The following is a 23,629-nucleotide window of genomic DNA, read 5'->3' as shown; positions in this document are numbered from 1 at the left end:
ATTTTTCTCAACATAATCCAGAGCAAGGTTATCCTACACTAGTGTTTGACATGTTCCTGTCAAATGCTCCTGACATAATGGGTGACGACACATTTGCTGTTAGCCCACACCAAGTGCCAAGGGAAACCCTAACAAGTGCATAGGCTTTTAGAATGGGACATGGAAAATATTCTTAATTAGCACTTGGTCACATTTGCATTCATCTCAGTTGAAAAGGACCCCCCATGAAAGCCTGAGCTTTAAAACAGGAGCTTGAAAAACACACTAGCAAAATGAAAGGCAACGTGGCAATTCTAGACAGTGCACTTGAAAGAACAGTATTGATTTTTTTTTTTCCTGAAGGATGATAGGTATAGAATCAAGCTTAAAATCAGGAATAAAACAGAAGAATAATAAAGTTATATTTTATTTATTCTTCTTTGGTAAACTATACTGTCTCTGTAAAGCACTTAACATAAGGTCAGTTTCATAGTCCTGTGGCACCACATAAAGTTCTTCAGACACCCTCCTGTGCCAAAGTCAGAGCAGGTACTGGAATGAAGCCTACGAGTGCAGCCCAAGCACCTTGGGCACGCAGGGGGCAGCTCTCTTCCCACCCATCAGCTGCATCATGGGCTTCTAAACCTAGGCTGCATTGTGCTCCTCTGCCTTTTCCCAAGAATAGTCATATCCAAAACCCAACATCACACCCACTATGGGAGCAACCCCACTCTTTAAGGGAAGTGCAGGACTCACCTTCAGCATAGAGACTGACCAGTGTAATTACACTGGGATAATTTCCTGAAATAAACAAACAAAACTGCCTTCCCTTGAAAACAGAGCACATGTAACTTGTACAAACAGGTATGTTGGTACAGGAAACAACAAGAAAGAACAATAACTTATTGATAGTTCAAGATGTGAAAAGTCCTAGATATATGCTTTGCAAACATAGAAAAAGTTTCAATGTTATCTCATATAATGAATTACTGTGTATTGTTTGAAGTTCATATAAGTCCTTTTGTTAATGTTAAACCCACGTGAGTCCTTCTCTTATTAGTATAAGACTTTGCACCTTTTCTTTTATGCTATTAGTTCAAAGAATATGTAAAAAAAGGCTTTACATAAACTACCATCTTGTCTTTAATCTAGATTTGCATAGATGTTATTTTCTCTGTGTCTCTTACCTTTTACTTGTATGATACAGATACCAAATCCTAAGTCTACAACCAGTCAGAGTCCCATCCCGTTTTGTAAGACACAGACCGATCGGCAGATGGATTATCATTGCACATTAACCTGCTTCCGCAGCCCAGCTCCTCTGCTGCAGGGACCATCTCTGAAGTCTGCTGGCAGACTTGCTCCTCTGAAGGCTCCTTAGCCTGCTTCAGTCAGGCATATTCCTCCAGCTAGTCCACACCATTTTGACTCAATCAGGTTAGAAAACCCTACAAAAAGCAACTAAATAATGACAAATAGTTAAGTGCATCTTTCATCACCTCAGACGGATGTGGATGCCATCAAGCATCTGATCAGTCAAGGACATTCAAAAAGTTCCTTCACATTCACACTGGCTGTATAGTTACACTATTAAGCTTCCTGAGCCACAAGAACCCTTGAACATTACATTCCAAGTGAATTTTGGAACCCACTTTGTTAAGTCTCTTCTATATTAGAAGGCTAGTAAGAACTGCCCCTCTTGAGCACTCTGTTTCAAGTTTTTGCAAGTGTCTCCCCTGATGCAGCTTAATAAAAAATTTCAAAAATCAGGTATTAAAATTTTGAATGCCATAAATGAAGCATGATAGTAAAGGGGGGGATGTCAAAATTGCACATTACTGTAATTGAATATATAAACCTAAACTTTTAAAATTCAAATATGTATTTGAATATGAAAGTTATATTAAGTAAAACTGTCAAGAAGCACAGAGGTACAACTTTTCTCCAAAGTTTTTGGTTTTTATGAGAGTGAGATAGGTTGTAATATTATATTCAACAGCAGCCTCAAGAGAATTTTATGAAAAATTCTGTTTACAAAGACTACACCTATAACTGGACCATCAGAATTTTCCCCCCCTCACATCTTTTGAGCATCTCTACAAGACAATACCAACAGTGCTTCTGACCCCTCGATGCAGAAATTTCATTTCAACAGTTAAACACAGTCACACAACAGGACTCAGTTCATAATGTCTTATACTCACAAGCACAAAAAAAGGGAACAAAACCAGATTTGTCCTATTATACATGAGCATTCTTAAAATAGAAAGGCTTAATTTTGAGGTTTCAGGCAGCATTCCTAGACTAATCTCATGTTAGACAATTTGTTCATATTTTGTTGAATTGTCTTTTTGAGAAACAGCATTTAAACCTAGAATGAAACATGTTGGCAAAATTTTGATGTACATGGATTCTGCTAGAGATTCAAAACTTCGGTCATTTGAAAATGATGAAAGCTTACAAATATGGGGTTTTCTTGGTATAAGAGAAACATGTTGAAAAAAGAGTAGTGCTGCTATATGGCAATTTTTAGAATTAACAATCACCAAATCTGCATGCATCCATGCCAAACACTGGTTTAACAACTGAGTTCAACAGACTCTTCACAGAAGCTTTTCTAAAAAGGAGAACTTAAATTACTAAAACCTGGGTAATCCTTATCTTTTGAGTTCAAATGCTTGAGCAGACCACAGAACTCTAAAAAGTGACAATGAGTATCAAGAGCAGATTTTAGATTTCTTTTGCCCTCTCAGCCTAAGCTTGCGATTTATGTTTGAAAGATGATGCCTTCAAATTACTAGTTTCTGCAAATATGAGGAAACTTGAGTGCCAAATTACAGGTAGAAGTTTTCTGAACCAAGGATTACAGAGTGATTAACGCAGTCTGTAAACCAGAGTTCTGTTTTCTCTCAGTGCTTTTAAATTCTGTGTCTATCTTGATACAGCCGAGGACTTTGAAGGCCAGTGTTCTAAGTCCTGCATGCAGTTTCCACAACAAGAACTATGTTTCAATTAATTTCTCCTGAATGTGTTGTCACATTTGTAGGAACTCAGTTCTCACTGAACTGCTATTTCCAGAGCAACAGTGTCTAAAAAAGTCTAAAGAGACATCCTTCAAGTCTGAGGAACATCCAATGATACAGAAAGGGCTCCTCTCCATATGTTGTCAGTGCTCCCACCTCTCCTTATGCACACTTAGCACCCTCAAAAATACTAATTGAGCATGAACAAGATGTTTTAGACAGTCAAAACCACACATTCACACAGCAGCCACTGTGAACTTTATTAAGAAAATAAGTGTTTGCCAATTAAACTGCAATGACTTCACTGACTTTCCCATTTACTTGTAGATTATCAGTTCTTTCATAATGGCTCTGGAAATCATTTATTGCCAGGTAAATGCCGAATCCCTGGCTCTGTATGGTCTGCCCAGAACCCTGTCAGCTTTACCATGAAAGGTCTATATACACCTTTGCAAAATGCAAAGTCAACAACACATCTTTCATTCAAGCAACAAAGTCATTTTTGAGGCAGATGTCACGCTAGCCAAATAGCAAAGCCACCTTTACATTAAGCAATCCGTTCTATCATGACAGTTCCACAGATGAAATGTAATTTTTGAGGAAAACAATCCATAAGATATCAGTCAAAAATTCTCTTCAGTTACAACTGTTTAGTCAAGTCTTATTTCTCAGGCAGGAGAGGCTGAGCTACAATGAAACACAGCATGGTGATTTATCCTCATGAGAATGTCCTGTTGCCAATGCATCTGCTTTTGCCTCCTTTGCTTTGTGTAGTCCTGTGCAGTAAAGTCAGAAAAAGGCTTCTTCATTCATCTGGAGTCAGATTTATATCCAACCCGCTAAATAACTCACACCACTGTCTATACACATCTCTGAAAAGTAGTTCTCCATTCCTAGGTAATCCAACCATCGTAAAGATATTTTCCAATGTCTTCAACTCCAGAAGTTGTTTTAATTCCTTTCTCATCTTGTAGCCATGTAGCAGAATAGCATTGTCATGGGCTATGTATAGTAGGATTTGATCCTTATGAATAGCTTCAGTAGATGGCCCGAGGATTTTTAGTACTGTAGTAGGCTTCACATGCAGCTACATAAGCAGATTCTGGGAAGAAATCATCATGGTATTCTGCTAAAAACCTGAGAAGGAAGCACATAAAAAAATAAGAACAGAATATTAAACATTTAAGAGAAAAGCTTTTTTCAAATTGATTTTTAAGCTCAGCAAAAACACAGCTTGGGAATTAAGAATTATTACTCTTCAAAATTTGGCATATAAAGGATTTGCCCTATTTTTTACAAGTTTCACATAGTGAGAAACAGCCTTCCTCTAGCATTCTGAAATCCAAGCAGCATTAAAAAAAGTTCCACAAGCTCAATAACAAAACAAGAAGCAAAATCTGAAAGTTAAAGCTATACTCAGAAAAATAATTCAAAGAACTAGCACAGAAGGAAAAAGAAGAGCTCTTTCTGCAACTTCTGTAACTTACCTGCTGAGCACACTACTATAATTTATGCCCAAACCAGTATTTTCAGTTATCACTTTGTCAGTATCTTATACAAATAGCCAGGAGCCATTAAGTCAAACTATATCTTTTAAGGCAAGTAAAGCTATGATTTTTTCATATGTTTCATGTGCCTTTAGGTTCTCCATCTTTCAGAAGCACCTGATTTAAATATGGGTTTCAATGACAAAACACACCCTTCGCAAATTCAGTTCCTTAATTTCTTATTTCTGCAAGATGGTCTGCAAATACTATTCAAACCACCAAGCACCCAATATTTTGTAATGTTTTTCTGCTCTGCTAACATACAACTATTTCTTTGGTTTAGGACTGATAATGAAAATAAACAGTACTGCTACAAACACCACTAACAAACAGCTAAAATTACTATAAGTGCTCTGCTCCTTCCTTGGATTTCAAAGACACTGGGTATATAAATGGGGGCAAAGGGGCAAAATGGTTATTAAACTCAAGATTACACTCAAGCTGTACTTCAGAAACCTTCAAAACATCTGGATATTAAAGATCAGCATCAATAAACATGGCAAAATGCTAGCTACGTGTTTTAAGAGCAGGAAGCAAAAGAAACAACAGAAAACTACATCATTTACAGAATCTGTGTTCTCACAAGAAACAGTGGCTGGCGTGATGACTTCACTATTGGAAGCTGAAAATACCAGTTTTGCATAGCAAATACTTTGGACATATAAAGTCCAAATCAAAAAAAATGTTCCTGTGAATGGCATAAAAACTACAGGCATTCTCCAACCCTACTCACTGCTGCACTGCTTGAACTAGGCATGTTCTTTGATCTGAATAGAGCCAAAGCATCAAAGAATACTGGCAAGATCCTCTAAATAAAGCACTTTAAATTTAATAAGAAATATATTAATTGCTCAGAGCTCATAGAAAATGGTGACAGTACAAAATTGCAGAAAAATGAAAAAGGGTTGATTTTCCCCCAGTCCTTGCACTTGAACACAGGCATCAAGGAAGTGTTAAACTGGAGGAAGAACCAGTTACACCCTACTAATTCTAGAAAAAGCAGTGAGAAATAGAAACTCTTTTAGAATAAATCAATCCTTTTTGGTGTCACCATTAATTTAAAAGGCACATTGTCAACTTCTTCCATACTTCCTCATTTCACAGCAGCTCTGCAATTAACAGTATATAGAGGGACCTAAACGGCTTCTGATGCAAAATATTTCAAACCATTAAAAAAAGAACACTCAAAATTATAGCAATTTAGAAGCTAATAAAATACCCAATTCATCAACTGCTATGACCTCTGAGTTCAGTTAGCTATAAATCACTTTCTAGGATGAGGGGTTGGTATGAAGCAAGTGTGGAAAAGCCAAAAACTTAAGAGACTTCAACCTAACTTTGAATGTACTAAGACTGTATATGGTTAAGATGAGCCACAAGTGGTATTTAATAATTCTTCATTAACACACATTAATGACTCCAAGACATTAAAAAATTACAGGGGCTGATGAAAATCTTAGTATCTTTGGATAACATCCAGTAAAACACAGTACTAAGAGCTAGAGCATACAAGGAAACGTGTTTTAAAAGAATCTTCAGACGGCATTTGGGTAGCTGACAGTTCCAAGAATTTGAACAGCAAGTAATGGGAAACAGGTTCACTTTCTCTTACAAATTTCCTGACTTTTGCTTAAACCATCAGTCATACATGCCAGTTTGGTGCATGCTCAAGTGACAGCTGGTACAGATGAGAAATTTTAGCTGAGATGGTGTGCCACACCTACAATGCAAAAAAAAGGCACACAGTGAAACATAGATCTCCCTGTTCTTCATGTAACAGCTGTGAAAAACAAAATACCCCGGAGCTAGCAAACACAAATTATTTTCTGCAGAGAACTAGGAGAAAACTACTGAAGGAATGCAGTCAGCCTCTGTCCCAATCCCTTCTATACTGGCATACAAAGAGCAGGGGCCCTTCTGAAGCTGCTATTCAAAAGATATCTGAGTGCAGAACACTGGCACAGAAACATTAGGAGTCTCCTAAGACTTTTGCCTACCACTATTGCTTTGCTCTTGGACAAGCTAAAAGAGCACCAAGGTCAATTACACTGTTACCTGAAAGTTATGAGCCAAGATTAAAAGACAGAGGGAGCTGTAATTAGCAGACAATGTTCAGCAATAGATAGAAAGCATATTGCTATCGAGCTATTCAGAAATTGTTTCATTATTTTTAACTTGCAGATCTGATCCATTCAGTCACTTGTTGCATTTTCAAAAAGACTTGTTGTCTTTTTCATTTTTACACTTTTTACGGAGTTCATATGCATACATCTACACAGTGGGACTGCTGATGAGCAACCAAGTTCTGGGACGCACAGTCCACACTGATTTGAGACTGCATGCATTTTTCATCATTAATGTCCTCAAAAATAAATGAATGCTTTATACTCATGCTTAGAGCACAGAGGTAACATGGCACAATGCAGTTAATTTCCTCCCTACCACGGGTTCCTAGAAGGGCAACACTTCAGAAAAATCTAGAGGGAATGGAGACAAGGAAAAAAGATGTGGGCAACTTAGGAATTCTTCAAGCTATGTTCTGATCTTCACATGTTGGTGTTTTTAAGCAAGCAATAGCCTCACAAATACCATCTGACAGACTTATACAGGTAGATTTACCAAAACAGAAGAGTGAATTATCACTATTCACATTAGAAGGCCATTTGACACATCATGAACATATTTCAACAAGAATCACTGAAATAGTATGAGTTTTAAGAGTATACTCTGGTGGGCCTTGTCTTGACACCACCAACAGAATTTATTACTGGAAGTCTCTGAATGAAGAAAAATAATTGTTTTAAATGTCAGCTACCATCACATGAATAAACTTAGGAACAGCCTAGAAAGTGTGAAAATGACAAAGAAAAGAAAGCCTTAGTTTTTAGAAAGATATCTTCAAGTATAAGAAGATAGAATCCAAAGGAAAAGTTTCCAGGAAGGTGACTTTACACACTTCTTCTACAGAATTTTAAAAGCACATGCTTTGATGAGATTGGTGACCTGTTTGAAAGGCTACTGTAATGATCTATCTATATTTGCTAGAAGACCATTATGAGTCCTAACTCTGAGTCACTTCATCAAAAGAAATGTCAAAATGACATTTGCAGATTAAGAAGTTACCTCATCTCTGACACTACTACTCAAATGCAGGATTTGAAAACTAAAATTATTTAGGTTCACACAAAAACATATGCCACCATCTGACCCTCACCCCTCCCCAGTTTATAGGCCTGTCTCCATCCGGAAAGCTGTTCAGGGCAAAAGATTAAAAAGTCCATCATAACCCCACTGCAGTCAACAGAAGAAGTGAATTGAAGTTTTAGATGTTTATTGTAATACCTAATGGCTCAAGAACCATCCTAAACTGGCCTGTTTTGTTGACTGGACTCTTGTCACTCATTGATATATAGAAACTGAGATAATATTCCTCGGCCTTTTATGAGGATGTGTGGAGAACCCTGAAGATACCAAGCTACCATCATAACATTTCCAAGAATTAGATTGAGTAAGAATAAATTTTTCCCAAAGACCTTTTGAGAAAACAGTCCTACAAGAGCTCAATACAGGAGCGCTTGGTTTGTCTCAAGGATGAAAATCCTGTGACCAGGCCAGCACAGGTAACTAGAGCTGCCTTCTAAAAACGCTACCATAACACATTTCAAGTACTAACTTTAGAGGTTAAAGGATTAACCTCTAAATTTAGATACATGATCCAAACCTCCTATTAGATTTGATCTAATAAAAGACTAGCAATAGGCTAGCAATACGCTCTTTCAAATTCCCAGGCACCTGATGATTTGGAAAGCAGAAGGAATAAAAGCGATCCACATGCTGAGTTTCAGGAACAGTTTTTGGCAATGTAACAAAACCTTAGTCAAGGACAATAAGCACCAACAAGCACATTCTGCAGACCAAGCAGCCAACAAAGCCCACTGAAAGTAAGAACCTGCACAATACCAGATACTCACTAGAAGAAGCATTCTACCTAAAGGTGCCAAAAGTTTGAGAGGGCCCAAAATGGTGATTACCTTTCTACCCAACTGTGCAAAGAAAATTCCTTCAGTTCAAAGTGTTTCAAAACTAGGAAAAAATATTGCTTTGCATGTTTGTGCACTCTAAATCCATGTCTCCATTTATATTCAGACTCTTGATTTTCTCACATTTAGGTTTCAATTCCATTAAGTTTTCTAGTGTATAACCAAAACATAACCAAGTAACTGGTTAATCTAAAAAATTGAGAGAAAAAAACCCCAGTATAGTTCAACAATATTAACCAGTTAATAATAAAATGTAAGAAACACTGGCACAATTGCATTCTTTTCCATCTTTCAAAATGTGATTTTTAATTACTTGCCCATTTGCAGCTGAGGTCACAATGAGCAGGAACTATATCACAAACCAACCTCACCTAACTAAAGATGCCTTCTAATCCATTCACCATTTGCAATGCTTAATTTTTTCATTCTCAGTCACAAATAAACTCTCATAATTGTACACTAGCACAGACTAGTGGCCAAAATTCACCACTGCAGTTATATATAATGAAATTATTACACTCAAAATCAGCTGTCAGCACCAGAGATCTATTTCTTAAGGTTACTTGAAACAACTTGTCATCTTTGTATATACACATTTTATTATTACAGTCCTCTGATTTGGCTTTCTTCTCAGAAAGACTCAGCAGAATCAAAATATTTTTCTACTCATGGAGTAAAGTGGCGCAACAGAGACAAGCGGATTTTCAGGGGATAAAAATAGAGATCTAAGCTTAAAGGAAATACTGAGTTTGAAATACCTGTGGGTTTTTAATAAAACTAAAATATTTGACCACTAGCTCTCCATAATCTGAAATAATACACTGGCCTCATCTGGAAAAAAAAACTTACTAGAAATTTTAGAAGCAATATTTTAGAACTATTTTGTCACTTATTTATTCTTTTGTATTTCATCAAAGTCAAAATATTTGTCTATGCTTTTCTGTACCACTTCATTTAGCCTTTTTTCCCAAAATGCGAATGACATTCTCTGAAATTACCTCAGTGAAGATGGGTCTTGCTCTTGTAAAAACAGACATACTATATCCTCCTAATTCTTAAGCAGCTCCTATTGGTTAACAGACTTGGGAGGAGGCCTCTGACTCCAGAACAGTTTTCCAGACAAGGCTGTGTGCAAATTAATGGAAACAGAAAACACAAATGGGCACCTTCCTGCCAGTCATTTCTCATCACTAAAGGAACCTTTGGAGGCATGTTGGGCATTTTACAATGCCAGGAAATTGTAAAATAGAGCATACGCAGCATTTTATTTCAAAAGCGGCTAAAATAATGGAATTAGTTTAAAGCTAATACTTCCTCTTACTTTAAAGCTATTAACAGGCAAGAAGATTTAATCAGGGGTCTTTCACTAGTCCAATTATCAGTTAGCACCAGTAAGCTCCAGTTAAAGCATTAGCTCCCACTGCTTGGTCCTAAAGACTAAATGTGCACTAAGTGAAAATCAGTGAAAAGAACTGGTGAGTCTGTTTTTAGACTGCAAGTACTATGAATTATTTCATAAGTAAATAATTTAAGATTCAAATTTTTGTACTTAATTTGAGAATCTGATTTCTTTCTGCAAATTCTATTGAGAAATAAACTTCCCTGTTCTCCATGAAGAAACTTTTATTTTGCACACTTGTAGAAAGCTCGACTAAGCACAGAGGGTAGAGTTTCTACTTAACAAGAAAGTCAAAAAGATGCATTTCATACATTCCTGAAAAATATATGTTGTCTGGGAACTTGAGAAAAATGTTGTCTAGCAGCAGTCTGAGGGCGTGACTGGAAAATATTATCTCAAAGCTAATTTAATGCATCTATCATGTACTAAGTAAATTCAAGACAACAAGCTTCCAGAAAAAGTATTACATTACATAAGTCTCAGTTTATCAGCCCACAGGAGATTAAAAGCATAAAAGGTAAACTATAAATTTTAGCCACAAAATCATAATTCAAAATTTAATCAGTACCAATGCAAGAACTAAATCAGTTTTGCACTGCATGAAAGTTTTATTTAAGAACACAAACTACTAATGCTTGGACTACTCTACTAGACATCAAAGAAGATTCAGGAGTAGTTTAATTAATGCAACCAGACCCATCAATCCTTTGTCTTCTATTAAGAGAAATAAAGAAAAGGAGAGTACTTCAGCTTCTCGAGAACTCAAGAGCAGTTCACAAAAAAAAACAACAAAAAACCAAAACCAAAAAAATTAAGCAGTCCTAAGTAAACTGGCTGCTATTACCTAATGCATACAGATGTTGTAGGGAAGTTCTTACTGTTCAAAAGTTAAGCTAGAACAGAACTGATATAAAGTATTTATAATAAACATCCATTAATCCTTTAATTCCCAAAAAGGAAAAGACAATGTGAAAATTGAAGAACTAGTACTGATGCCTAAAGATTTTTAGCTTTTTGTATTTTTCATGTATTTATAGCTTTGTAGATTGCTAAAGCATGGCTGTAGTTTCTAGCATTTTTCCTACCTTTCTTCCCTAAATTTAGTAATGATAAGCTAACCTTATAAATACTGTTTAGTCTCACTCCAAGAAGACAACCAACTACATAGACATTCTGTTTTCCCCAGAATCTGGACCAGACATAAAAAAGTGGGGCAAAAGAAACCTCTGCTTTCAGTGGTGCAGGACCCCAGAGATTATTAACTAACCAACTAATCTTTTAATTGGACAGTAAGTGGTAAGTATACTAATTGACTGACTTTATAAAAATTGTACCACGTGTGTTTTTCACCATATTGTGTACCTGAAAGCTTTCAAGTAAAGATAAAAATCAAGCACAACCAAGTGTCTAGAAAATAATTGTTTGACCACTTTCAATAACAAACAAGCAGCATGAAGAAATAAATACCCAAATGAAAAACTTTTCAAAGCACCACATGAATAAATGTTGAGTATCTAATAATTTGCACTGGTTTCTGTTGCCCAGTACCATAGCTGACAAGGAAAACAGACTAAGATAAGTATTTATTACAAAGCTGCTAAGATCAAATGCTTCCTACAGTAGTAACTGTAACTTTGAAGTTTTCTTGACACTGTCAAAAAAGAAATTTTGTGCTTGAAAAAACACAGCCTTCAAATATTTTGCTATAACAGATATGTGATATCCACATTATGCTTGCCTTGTGCGGCTCATTTTGGTTTAGTTATAGCCTGGCCTCAAAGACTGAAGCATACTTCTGGTTAAGTGTTTTCTGAAAGAAATGCAGGTTGTGTATTTATTTGGAGGACTCTCCACCACAACACAAAGCATGGAAAGGGGGAACTACTGAGAGATTTGCTTCAAAAGCACAGTTCTATGTCCCCTAAAAATGCTGATGTGGAAACATAGTTTTTATTTCCACTTATAGATGACTACACATTTCAATGAAATGCACAGATGGAAAAGTAAAACACATACAGATACTATCAGTAGAAATTTCAGCTCCCTTAAGCATCCCTCTCCTAATAAGCAACCTTTATTTTATGGGCTGTAGGGGACATGTTTCTCCTTTCATCTATTCTACTCCATTAAAGATTACCCATAGAATGGATATGAAAACATGGTATTAAAGGCACTAAAGAACAGAAATCTGCTCTGATCAACACAGAAGAATCTGAACAGTCAAAAGTATGATAAAAACTGATCTGATCCACAGTGAGTTAAGCTGCCTAAGAAATATTTACTTCAAGCAAAAATGGTCTTCCAACAATGAGCTCTAATTCTGTCCTGTTTAATTTAAACGTATTTTGAATGCCAACAAGGATCTGACAAAACAGATGCAAAATAGAATGAGTAAAACTTGACAACTGCTTCCAGAGAAAAACAGTGTATTGTAGAAACTTTGATACTGGAAACATCTTCTATTTTCAATAAGCAATTAAAGTAAAAGCGATTTAAAGCTTTCATCTCCCTGTTCTCTAGTGCAAGTTTTTTCTTGCTGGTGTAATACTATGTTACCTTTCCCTAAGTGGCTACTGAAGTCACTGACCAAAATTAAGTTATAGTTTCCATATCTGTTCATTACTATCCACAACAGCTTCTCCTGAAAGTTTTCCTTGGCAATTTTATTTTCCAGTGTACAGACGCAGACAACACAGTGCCAACACGAGATATCTAACCACGTCCCCAATGTCATGCATACTCATTACAGTACCTGATAAACCAATCTGATCATGGTGCAGGTACGACCTTACTGACTCCAGTGGTGAAGCTAGTGTGGTCAGACAGAGTTGTGTATCCTACAAACCACTGCACTGCATCACAGAGAAGTCTTTCTGTTCAAAGCTCAGTTAAGACAGACATTTCTTGTAAGAAATTACCACAATTAAAAACATGTTTTAAAGTACAAGTTTCTCCCCATGCTAATATTGATAAAAAATACCAATGCAGACTTTGCATTTCTACATAAAACATGCTACTCAACCAAGTCAGACTCGTCATTCTATACATATCAACAAACTTTCACACTTCAGTTCTATATCAATGTGTTTATCAAAATGCAAAGTAGAAAATTCTGGTTCCCTCAGATTGCTCATGTTAAAATGGTATACCAATTTTATCATAATCTTGTAGTTACAGAATATGAGTATGTTATTTTAAACCCCCTTTGCCATTCCAGGATATTTAGATCTATGTAACAGTAGAAACACTGCTGTGGTACATTACCTCAGAAACATCTCGAAGTGTTTTACTAAAGCCTTTAGGTTTTTGTCAGGAAAGCACATCTTCCCCAGTATTTCTGGTAGTTTTACTGTGAATAAAAGAAATAATGTTTATACCTCTTCTTGTACATGCAACTTCAAATTACTTTTATCCACTATATAGAAAAGAATATAAAAATTTCTTCTCAACACAGACCCCACTTTTCCTTGCAAGCTACTTTTGATCTTTCAAAGCCTTACTAAATAGGAACATGCTGATAAGGTGAGTGCTGCTGGGTTAAATGATAGTGTACTGGAAGTAACACTGCTTTGCCTTTCTTAAATGAAGGCTTACAGAGCCACTAAAAGATAACCAAATCTATAAATAGCCCAAAAGTTCCAAATAGATTAAAATGTATATTCCTCCAAGAATAAAAATAAATTTAATAAAGCAAATGGAAAAATCACACAGGTATCAGGACTGGAAAAGAAATATAAAGCAAGTTTGAGCAGAGAATTTTGCATTAGTTTACCAAACATCCTCAGCAAATGTTGAGATCCATAGATATATGAGGGAGGTGGTGGTTGATCACTTGGTGGATAATTCTCTGGCATCAATTTCCAGGACAAAACCTACAGATAAAATATGAAAATACCGGTTATGAAAATTTTGTAACATAAATAATTTAGTCTGTACAGAACTTCAAATTCAAAGATGAGTAGGTAATACAAACAAAATCTTTTCTTACGCAGCCCTACTCTGAGGTCCACAAAACTTTTAATCCTTGAATCTAGGACAATAACATCAAAATCTGTTACCTCATTCAATTCGTTGTTTCTTCTACCTTCAAAGCCAGTAAACACCGTGCTCCCTTCTTTGCTAGGAGTCAAAGTTATAGGTGAAGATGACCCACTATGGACAGGGGTTTCTTCAAAACAAAAGGAAAAACAAAAGAAGTAAGAAAAATTTTACTACTTGTAAACTACTACTTGGAACTATAAGCCATTAAATGCATCTAAGGCCTGCTGCTAAAATGTTTGAAGTCTGAAACACTAAAATTCAATAAAGGTTATCCTAAAATAGGCTCTCAGAAAAGCAGCTTATTGCATTCTGTGGAAAAATACACCAAAGTACTGACAATACTGATTTCTATTTCTCTCTTTGGTAATAAGGCCTCAGGGTTAAAGAACTGATACAAAAAGTATGACTTTTTGCATCAATGACTTCCCATTTCTTTCATGGAGTTTACAGTCCATACAGCACTAAAAGAAGACCAGAACTTTATGCTTTGTTTAGACCCACAATGTAAAAAGAAAAACCTACTTTTTTCCAGGTGCAAGAAGAGCTTTGGCATAGAAGCTGGGGTCTCGAGGTGCCGCCGTTTGGGCTGTGGGGACGCGCTGCTCTCAGATAACCTGTCGCAGTTGGAGCTGTGGCGTGTCGAACGCCTCAGCGACTGCAGGATTTCGGGCTCAGCTTTTCGCCTCTTCGGCGTGGCCGGCTCCCCTGTGGTGGGCTGGCTGTCAGTCGACTGAGGCGTGGGTGGATTCAGCAGAGGAGGGCTTGGGGAAAGCTCCTCCTGATTTCTAGGAAATTAAGGCAGGTTTATAGAATTGAAGAGGTCAGAGGTGTCGCCATAAAATAAATTATTCTAGTTTCACAGATCTTATTGAACACTTAATCAGATAAGACAGCCTCCTCCAAATAACTATTAAATACTATTTTCCAGAAGTATACTTATCTTCAAATTAAAGTTAAATGAAAGAAATACCACATTCTCCTACCTTCTCAGATAAGGAGTATTAAACTTCTTATATCTAACCTACCTGTTAGTAGTTGTTGAGTTTTCTTTGATAGGAAGAAAGAATTTTGATGAAGTCACCTTCTTGAATTGAGCTTGTTCATAAGGATAGAGCAAAATTAAGGGAAGTGTGAAGTCAAAGGTTATTCTCAGCCCATCCACCATCTCTTTACATAGCTCGACACTAGAGGGGAAAAAAATTATGAATTTCAAAGTTGCATGGCACTGTTTTTCAGCATAGTTGCACAAAATTGCTCTTTAATACAGTCCATTAACATCATAACTACAATATGCTGATTCAATCACTAGTAATGATAAGCAATTAAAAACACTTTAAAAGACGGTGATTGCTCTTGCTAACTTCAGAAATACAAGTCTTTTTAAAAGGTCTGCTTTATAACTTTAAACAAAATCATACAACTGCTCTGTTGTATTACACTATTCACTAAACTAATAAAATCTACCGTTGAGTAAATAGTCAGATATTTTTAAGGTAAGCATTATTTTGGTTTTCCAAGTTCACTGTGCTGAAAAAAGAGACACCAGCCATAAAAAATAAGTACTAAACAGACTGAATTTCTTTCTAAAATACATAAGCAGAATTTGACCTATAGCCACTAAGATGCAGTTAAGGCTGTGCTCAAGAGATATCCAGATAAATTTGCATGGGAGAACAATTTCCAATGGTCTGTTCTGGTAATCAGAGCACTACATTTGGAGGCTACCAGGAATTTCAGTTTCAGGTCTGTGTGAAAGACTTACAGGGTCAGGTGATGAGTACACAAGCTATTACAAGAACCAAGAATACAGAGCGTAGCACACCTGCAATACCTTTCACCTTTGTGAAGGTCTTCCCCTCTCATGTTTCAAGTGCGTATGTGTATGGTAACAATTTGGTTCTGCCACAATGATGCATGTTTGAAATTCCAAACCTCCAATATTTCATACCACTACTGAAACTACTACACATTAATTGGGTCAGGGGACCATCATGTGCAGAAATTCTATAAATCTAAGAAGGTCAATACCTTCAGTGTTAGAGCAGTAAGGCAAATACAATGAAGATGTTAGCTGAATCTCTCCTACTTAATGATTACTGAAACTGGACCCATTTTTTTTTTAACTAAAGCACTGTTTTTATTGAGGAAGTGACTTAAACATAATCCTGTAAAAATCATGAGGGTAAAATCTTCTGTTCATATTTCTGGTATTTTATCTAACCTTTTGTTTGGAATATTATACTACAAAGAAGGAAAAGTGTCAATCTGTCAAAGAATGAATAACACTAACATAAAACAAGACACTCAGGCTAAAATATTGCAAGGAATAGCATAATTACGCAGCATTGACTGTAACACTAACACAAGTCAGTATTTCTCTTTGATAAAATAACAAGATTTTTGCCCATTGTACTTAGAAGCAGTCTCATCTACTATCAAAAATCTTTAACATAAGATAAAAAAATCCCCAAATAATCAAAAGCTACCACACTGCAAACATGCATGGTCAATGCAATTGTAACATGGTAGCAAAACATACAGCTCGAATGAGAAAACAGACTAAGACAAATTACAAATCTTGATTCGTTGAGTTACCAGTTTCCCCACATACTGACTCTAGGATTTAAGATCATATAGCCATTTAAAACAAACAAACAACTTGCACTTGAAATTCTTTATCAGTGTTTGCATAAAATTTTTATTTTTTTTAAAACTTGAACCAGTTCAAGTTCATCTAAGCAGGGTGTTCATATATCAGATATTAAATTCTTCATATTGACAACACATTCTTCCAAACGGATCTCAATATTTAAAGGAACTTAGATGATAAAACAGGATATTGATACTTTTACATAATGACTTTTCAGAGGATTGGGACTCTCTTTTCAGAGGATTGGGACTCTCTCCCTGATAAACGAATTATCAGTGTTACTCTGCTATAGTTAACTGTCAAATACTTTGAGCCCCGTAAATAGACATACATTACAGCATAAGCTCACAGAAGTGAACAGCCATAAAACAGAACACAGAATGCAAGGTCATTCTTCTTGTGACAACAGCAGTGGACTAAAGATTACTTACTTCTTCTCTGGTGGCACATAATGAAGATTCATATTAGCATGTGGAGTCATCTGATGGTGCCGAGACCTTTCATTGGCTGAAAAGGCAGCATTAATTGCAAAGTGTTTTACATATGACTCCAAGATGGTTATTATATTTGTCTGGCAAGGAAGCTTCACTAGCTGAAAAAAAAAAAGAAAATAAATTAATGTCTTATAAAAACAGTAAGTTGTAATGTACCAATTATTTTAAATAAAAATAAATTAAATATCTCATGCATAAAGCAAATTCAAGGCTGAATAATTTCAACCCTTAAACTGCATTTTTTTATCAACATCAGGAGAAACAAGAAACATGGTCAGATTAACAAGTCTGCTGCATTTCCAGCTTTTAAAAGCAATCTGCATTCTAAAGCACAATCAGGAACCAGAATACTATGCTGTTAAATATGACAAACCACTGTTATAGCTACAGAGAAGCCTACTCCCTACACTCTTTGTATTCTACCTTGCCCTGTCTGAGCTCAACATGAAGCTAAAAAGGTGAAGTTAAAAACCTCCAGGAGTTGTAGAAACAAAAACTATTTTTGACACTCTCCTCACACCCCATGCACGTTAGAGTCCCAACTCTTATTTTATACCCTTTTTCTTCTATTAATATAGTAGCAGTCTTCCTCAAGCTTCTTTTTCAAGACTTCAGGAATTTCTATGCTTATTGCTCTTTCTTCCATGTCCCTTTTTGTATGAGTGTCTTGTTCTTCTTTCTACAACAGATCAGTGAAAGAAAACAATATATTGGCTGTGAAAAAATAACTTCAGTAGTAAAATTACAAGTGGATAATAGCCATAATGTAAACTATTTAACAATACTGCTCTTGAAAACATCCGCAAATTCATTTTTTTAAATTTTTTTTCTTTAAATTTAGTGTTAAGTATTTAGCAAAAAAAACCCAGAAATTTGTTAGGTGTTGCTGCTTCAGATCACCCACAATGTAGTAGTTAAATTCTACATATTTTCAGATTGACTGTTTACTGTAGAAAATACAGGTTTTTTTCTTGGAAACAGTCCTCTCTACATTTTAATTTAAGACCAGGGTTGACATGCCTGTCTCGCAGTAAAATACACGACAAACATCCTGCTGCTATTAGGGTTTGTCCAACCTGCATAGACAAGCAAATTTTTACAGCACCCACAAGAGTGGAAAATCTAGTTTGCTACATCTTCTCTACATAAGCCTTCTGTGTAGAATGAGAGGAAAAGAAACAAATGGGTATTTTTAGCATTGTATCATATACTTCTATAAGAAAATGACATTGTATAATTTTCATAATCATAAGCACCAGGAATAAGAAAATTATGCCTTTAATTCCAGCTAAATTATCAGTTGTGGTCTACATTTCATCTACTACAATTTTCTACTACAATTGCAGATGTTTAAATTCTAGTAACTTAAGGAACACACAAAAATACCATTTCCGTCCTCTCATCTATGTCACTTTCTTCACTTTTTATTTCTTCATCTGTTCCTTCATCACTGTCATCAGAAGAAGAACTACTTATAGCTGCATAAAAGAGATTTCACATATTTATTATTACATTATAGAGGTTAAGACAAATCATTTTGACGCCTCAATGCAAAAAAATACCAAAAAACCCAACTCACTAAAAACCCTCAATTATCTTGTTATATTTAATGAGGATGAGTAATTCTAATTGAATTAAACATGCATTATTTACAGCCCAGTATAAATGTTTTAAACATGTCAGATGAGTTTATAAGAAGTATTTTTGCCTCCTGTCCAATTGAAAAACACTCACTTTTAAAAGTCTCCCTACATTCCTGAGCACCCACATTTTCACTGGACTTTACTTGTGCACAGGGAATTAACATAATAATCATTCAATCAAAAGGCATGAATCTGTGCAGCAGCAGTTCCCAGAGCATCAATTAAGTGCCAGCCAATGTTCCTACCGGCTTTCTAGTCACAAATAAAAATGCAGGAAATTAAAAATCTGGCTTGAAAGTGAAATCAGGCAGTCAGCTGACATGAAACAGACCTTTGTGTGAGGTAGACTGGGGAAAAAAAGTCTTGTTGCCCTCAAAAACAAACAACCACAAGGAGGGAAATGTTCTGTTTCCTAACATCAAACAAAGAAAACTGAGGGCTTCTCACACCTATTAATGCTGTTTTAAGGAAAACAGCATTAAGCTCTGAAATTGCTGATTAGAACAGTTGAGTAGAAGAGATGCAAGGAGAAGCCTCTACAATACAATAAGAAAACAGATACTCCAACTTAACAGATGCTTAGTATGAAACATAATTTTCCCTCTTCATATGACTGCCTTTGTATATTTCAGATAAGACCATAATACTCTCATGGCAAGTGACACCATGCACTTATCCCCAGGTCAAGGCATCCCACCAGTTACCAAAGGATGAAAACAAGCTCACAGTTTTCACTACTCTCATCATTTTCTTCAGCAGGAAGGCTTTTTAATACAGAGTCAACACCAGGCAACCTGCAGCGTCTCTTCTTTCTTCCCTTTCTTCTCCTACAGAACATAAAATGGTTCACTGACATTTGGGTAATTATTTCATTCATTTATCCTAACTAATTCCATTATGTGCAAATGCACAGGAAACGTATGTTTGCATTGTTTTCATTAATTAAAGCTGAAAACATTTGGACAATGCTTATTTGAGAGTGGATACCCTAATGTCTGTGCATTACCACACATTCATGTTCTCAAGAAGATCCTCTAGACATGGCCAAGCAATATTAGATTATTGACTTTGGCTCAAAATATTTCAAGTTTTCCTAAAGTATTTTGCAAGTACATTTCTTTGGGAAGATGCAGATCCAATACACAGGCATTTTACAGCAATAGTTAAGAATAACATAGCTACTGAGCTGTTAGTCTTTTAGTGTGTTAATAACAATTCACAGGTCTCTAGCTTAGAGTAGCTCTCTAGAATGCACTGACTGTATCATGTACCTATCTACCACCTACAGCATGTGCTCAGACACCAAGCTCAGTTGCAGACACCTGGATGTATTTGTCTGAATCTGAAAATGAATCTCATTTATTTTGAGGCCAAAAGGATTTCTTACATGCGAGCCACAGCCTTCCGTGCCAATTTACGCTGTAATCTGCGGTTTTCGTCTGTATCTCGAAGAACATGATCTTCAGCTGCCCATCTATCCCAGCTAAGGACAGGTCAAAAGAAAATAAAAAATTACTTTGAATATATGCCACTCATGATTACCAATGAATTAACATGCTTTAAATCCACAAAGGACTTATTTACTGTCATTCAGAAGCAACATCTGCATCACAAGGTTTGCACTCTTCTCTGTTCACATGGCTTCAGCTCTCACATTGCCACCTAAAATTCCTCAAGCCTTGACTTAACCTGAAACTGTATTTCTAGCACTGACACATACTATCAATCACAGTCAAGACACTGCACTCACGTACTGGCATTGACAACCAAAAAATCCAGGGTTAGATTTAACAAAGCCTAAACCTTTATTAATGGAAACTTAGGTGCCATAAGTATACGCCAAAGACAGAGGTCTCATAAGGTTTAAACTCATGTCTATCAAACTGATTCACTGAAATGTGGATACAGACCAATGTCAACATGAGTACATATATTAAAGGCATTCACAAAAATAAAAATACTCCTGCAAACATTGGTCCTTTGATAGCCTGTGCAAAGCCTGTCTTTGCAGAATAAAACAGAAGAAATGGAAGAATTGAAACGACATATGTAGGTTCTTACCTTCTGTTCCAACCGTTAAAATGGATCAGATATTCTGGAATCTTTCTGCCTTTGTCATCTTTTCCAACAACAATATCAACAATCTGAAACAAATATAGAATAGCACATATTAAAAACCTTGAGAGAAAGTAAGCCTTTGGGTATTTAGAAAGTTTATGTACAAAGAAAGAAAGAAAAGAAAAGGCTTGATATTTTGCCAGTTAATATTGACATGAACAGAAGATAAGGATTATACAATTAAAGAACCTAGCCTTCTTGTTAGCTACTCTTAACATTGCAGACTGATCACAATCTTTGTTCTATCCTCAAAGGTCTCATGCATTCAAGACAGACAAAGGGAGACATCAAACAGCACAGTAGCACAGTATGGATATGCAGATTTGGCTACTTCACCTTCTCCCCTCTGCGGTCTCCTCAAGCCCCCTACGCAGGAAACACAGTTCTCTATACATAAACCTCAGAAATACTGCTCTGTTGAACACCACATACTCACAGCCACAAACATTAAGAGGCTTTGGGAATATCTCAACCCTTGCTTTCTTCCATTTTCACAAATGTGCAATGACCAATCTGAAAGGGCCTGCACCTCAGAGGAAAAAGATGTGGTGCCTGCACTTGAGTGGTTTTCAATACATCATTAGCAGTACTTAGGCTACAGTGATGTTTTAATTTGGGTGTCCAGAATTTAAAAACTATTCATGGATTTGCAGACAGTTATGTTGTTCAGGGTACTTGACAGTAAAGAAGAAAAAGTACTATGCATTTTTGTACTCAGTTGATAGGTTTACAGGGACAGCAACTACAGCTGCCCGGTTGCTTGGGTATAGAAGAAAATGTAGAAAGAAAAGGGTAGCCCAAAATATTACAGGACAGCGGCATTCCTAATCAAAGATATTTGAGAAACACACATAAGCACAGCTAGCAAACGTGCAGCAAAAAGTACTAATTTCATCAACAATCCAGTTACAACACTTCCTTTTTTATCTCTTGCTGTAACAAAAAAAACCCCAGAACTCCATTTCTAAGTTAAAGACGGATGGTTTAGGATTGAAAAATAATCTTGTGCACCCCTGATACCCCAAAACAACACTATTTACATAAAGCTGTCTCATTACTCTCACTACTCTTAAGGTTAGGCCCTAACTGAGGTTGTCACCTCTTACTGCAGACCTGTGGCCCACCGCACACTGTTTACTATCTTATTTCCGTATATTCTCCTTCACCAGCGGTACCACTTATACCTTTCTGAAACGCAGACGGGCGGGCAGTAAGCGTGGGAAAGCGTGAGGGGAAATCAATCCAGCTACGCTACCAAACGGCAGGGGTGGCAGTAAGACTCCAGAGTTACTCTGCAGGTGTTCAGCCGAGCACGGAAGGCGGGAAGCGCGTCTGACACTGGCAGAGCCGCTCGCTGCCTACCTGCCGCGACAGGCAGGCCCCATCCCTCTGCTCCCCGGCGCGGGCAAGGCCCGGAGGCTCGCTAACAGCTGCCACACGCACCCTCACCCGCGGGGCTCCCGTGCCGCGGGGAGAGAGCTGAGCCCCAGCGGGGCACCGGCCTGCGCCGCCCGCGGGGAGCAACAACGGCGGGAGGCCAGGCCCGGCGGGGCCGGCACCGCCTCGCTTCGTCTCCCCGTCCCGTGGCGGCCCCCGCCCCGCGGCCTCCCCGCCTGCTCCCCCCTCCCTGGGTCGGCGCCCGTTTCCCGCAACAAGTGCAGCTGCCGGCGGAGCCGCCTCCCCGGCCGGGCCCACAGCCGCTTCCCGCGCCGCCTCCCGCCCGGGGGCGCGCCCGGCGGGAGCGGTAACGGGAGAGCAGCAGCCGTAACGGGAGCGGGCGGGCCGCGCGCCGGCCCCGCCCCGCGCCCTCCCGCCCGGGGGGACGCGGGAGGGGGAGGCAGGAGCGCGCGCGGCCGGTCACCTTGGCATCATAGAGCACTTTGGCTTTGGTGGGGTCGGGCTCGAAGCAGAGAACTCTCTCTCCCCGGTGGAACTTAAATTTCATTCCCCGCGAGGTCATTTGTTCATCATGGCGCAAAGGAGAGGAGCCCCGCCCGCTCCCGCGGGGAGGCGCCGCGGACGGCCCGGCCCCGCCCCGCCCCCGGCTCCTGTGGCGGGGGCGGGCGGCCGGGACGGAGCGGGGATGCAGCGCCCGGCTTTCCCTGCCCTCCGCGGGGGAGCGGCGTTCGGCCCGGGCGCTGCGGGGACGGGCCGCCCGCCTGTGCCCGCCCGTGCCCGCCCCGCCGGTCACGCGGGGTGCGCGGCGCGGGATGCGGGAGCGGCGGCGGAAGGGGCGGCGGCGGCGCGGGGGACGCGTCCCGCCGGGCGGAGGGGCGGCCGCCTGCCCTGGGCCAGGGGTGTCCCTGGAGGAGGCGGCAGCTCCCGGCCGTGCCTCGGCGCCATGGGAGCCGGGCTGTGCGCTGGGCCTGTGCCCGCCAGCCGAGCGGGCTGCGGGCGAGGGTTAAGCGCATCCCGAGAACAACAGCTGCCCTTCTCTCTGCTCCTGCTTCCCCGATACTTCAGCAGACATTCCCATTCCTCACCTTCTTTCCAGTGTTGTCTTAAGCGCCCCTACTCCCAAGATAGCTTTGTGTACATTGTAACCTCTCGCAAGGTTTACCTTGTTTTGCTCTCCGTTGTTCTTTCAGCCTTCCTTCGGGAAAATAAAACCAGAAATACGTAGGGTGTTTGGACTAGAAACTCAATCCGTTGTTTGATTTGATTCTACAAGCACACATATAGTGCAGATAATCAA

The 23,629-nt window shown here is 38.4% G+C and overlaps 1 protein-coding gene across 2 annotated transcripts; it reads right to left on the bottom strand.

Moving 5' to 3' along the window:
* Positions 1-3,237: 3,237 nt before the first annotated feature.
* MSL3 (MSL complex subunit 3) lies at positions 3,238-23,129 on the bottom strand. Of its 2 annotated transcripts, none has more exons than XM_030280836.4 (13): positions 22,796-23,129; positions 20,878-20,960; positions 20,204-20,299; positions 19,543-19,643; positions 18,560-18,651; positions 17,730-17,852; positions 17,111-17,271; positions 15,055-15,213; positions 14,552-14,814; positions 14,047-14,156; positions 13,761-13,860; positions 13,253-13,337; positions 3,238-4,139 (listed from the first exon to the last, which is right to left on the bottom strand). In XM_030280836.4, the coding sequence occupies exons 1-13, from the start codon at positions 22,892-22,894 to the stop codon at positions 4,040-4,042; spliced, it is 1,572 nt and encodes a 523-aa protein (XP_030136696.1). In that variant the 5' UTR covers positions 22,895-23,129; the 3' UTR covers positions 3,238-4,039. The 2 variants fall into 2 exon arrangements, with proteins under 2 accessions (XP_030136696.1, XP_072789992.1); XM_072933891.1 differs by lacking the exon at positions 22,796-23,129 and adding an exon at positions 22,119-22,387.
* Between the last annotated feature and the right edge of the window lie 500 nt (positions 23,130-23,629).

Source organism: Taeniopygia guttata, chromosome 1 (genome assembly GCF_048771995.1).
Source record: "Taeniopygia guttata chromosome 1, bTaeGut7.mat, whole genome shotgun sequence".
Classification (NCBI taxonomy): Eukaryota; Metazoa; Chordata; class Aves; order Passeriformes; family Estrildidae; genus Taeniopygia; species Taeniopygia guttata.
Note: the sequence above shows the minus strand (reverse complement) of the source record. Positions and strands in the feature narration are given on the sequence as shown.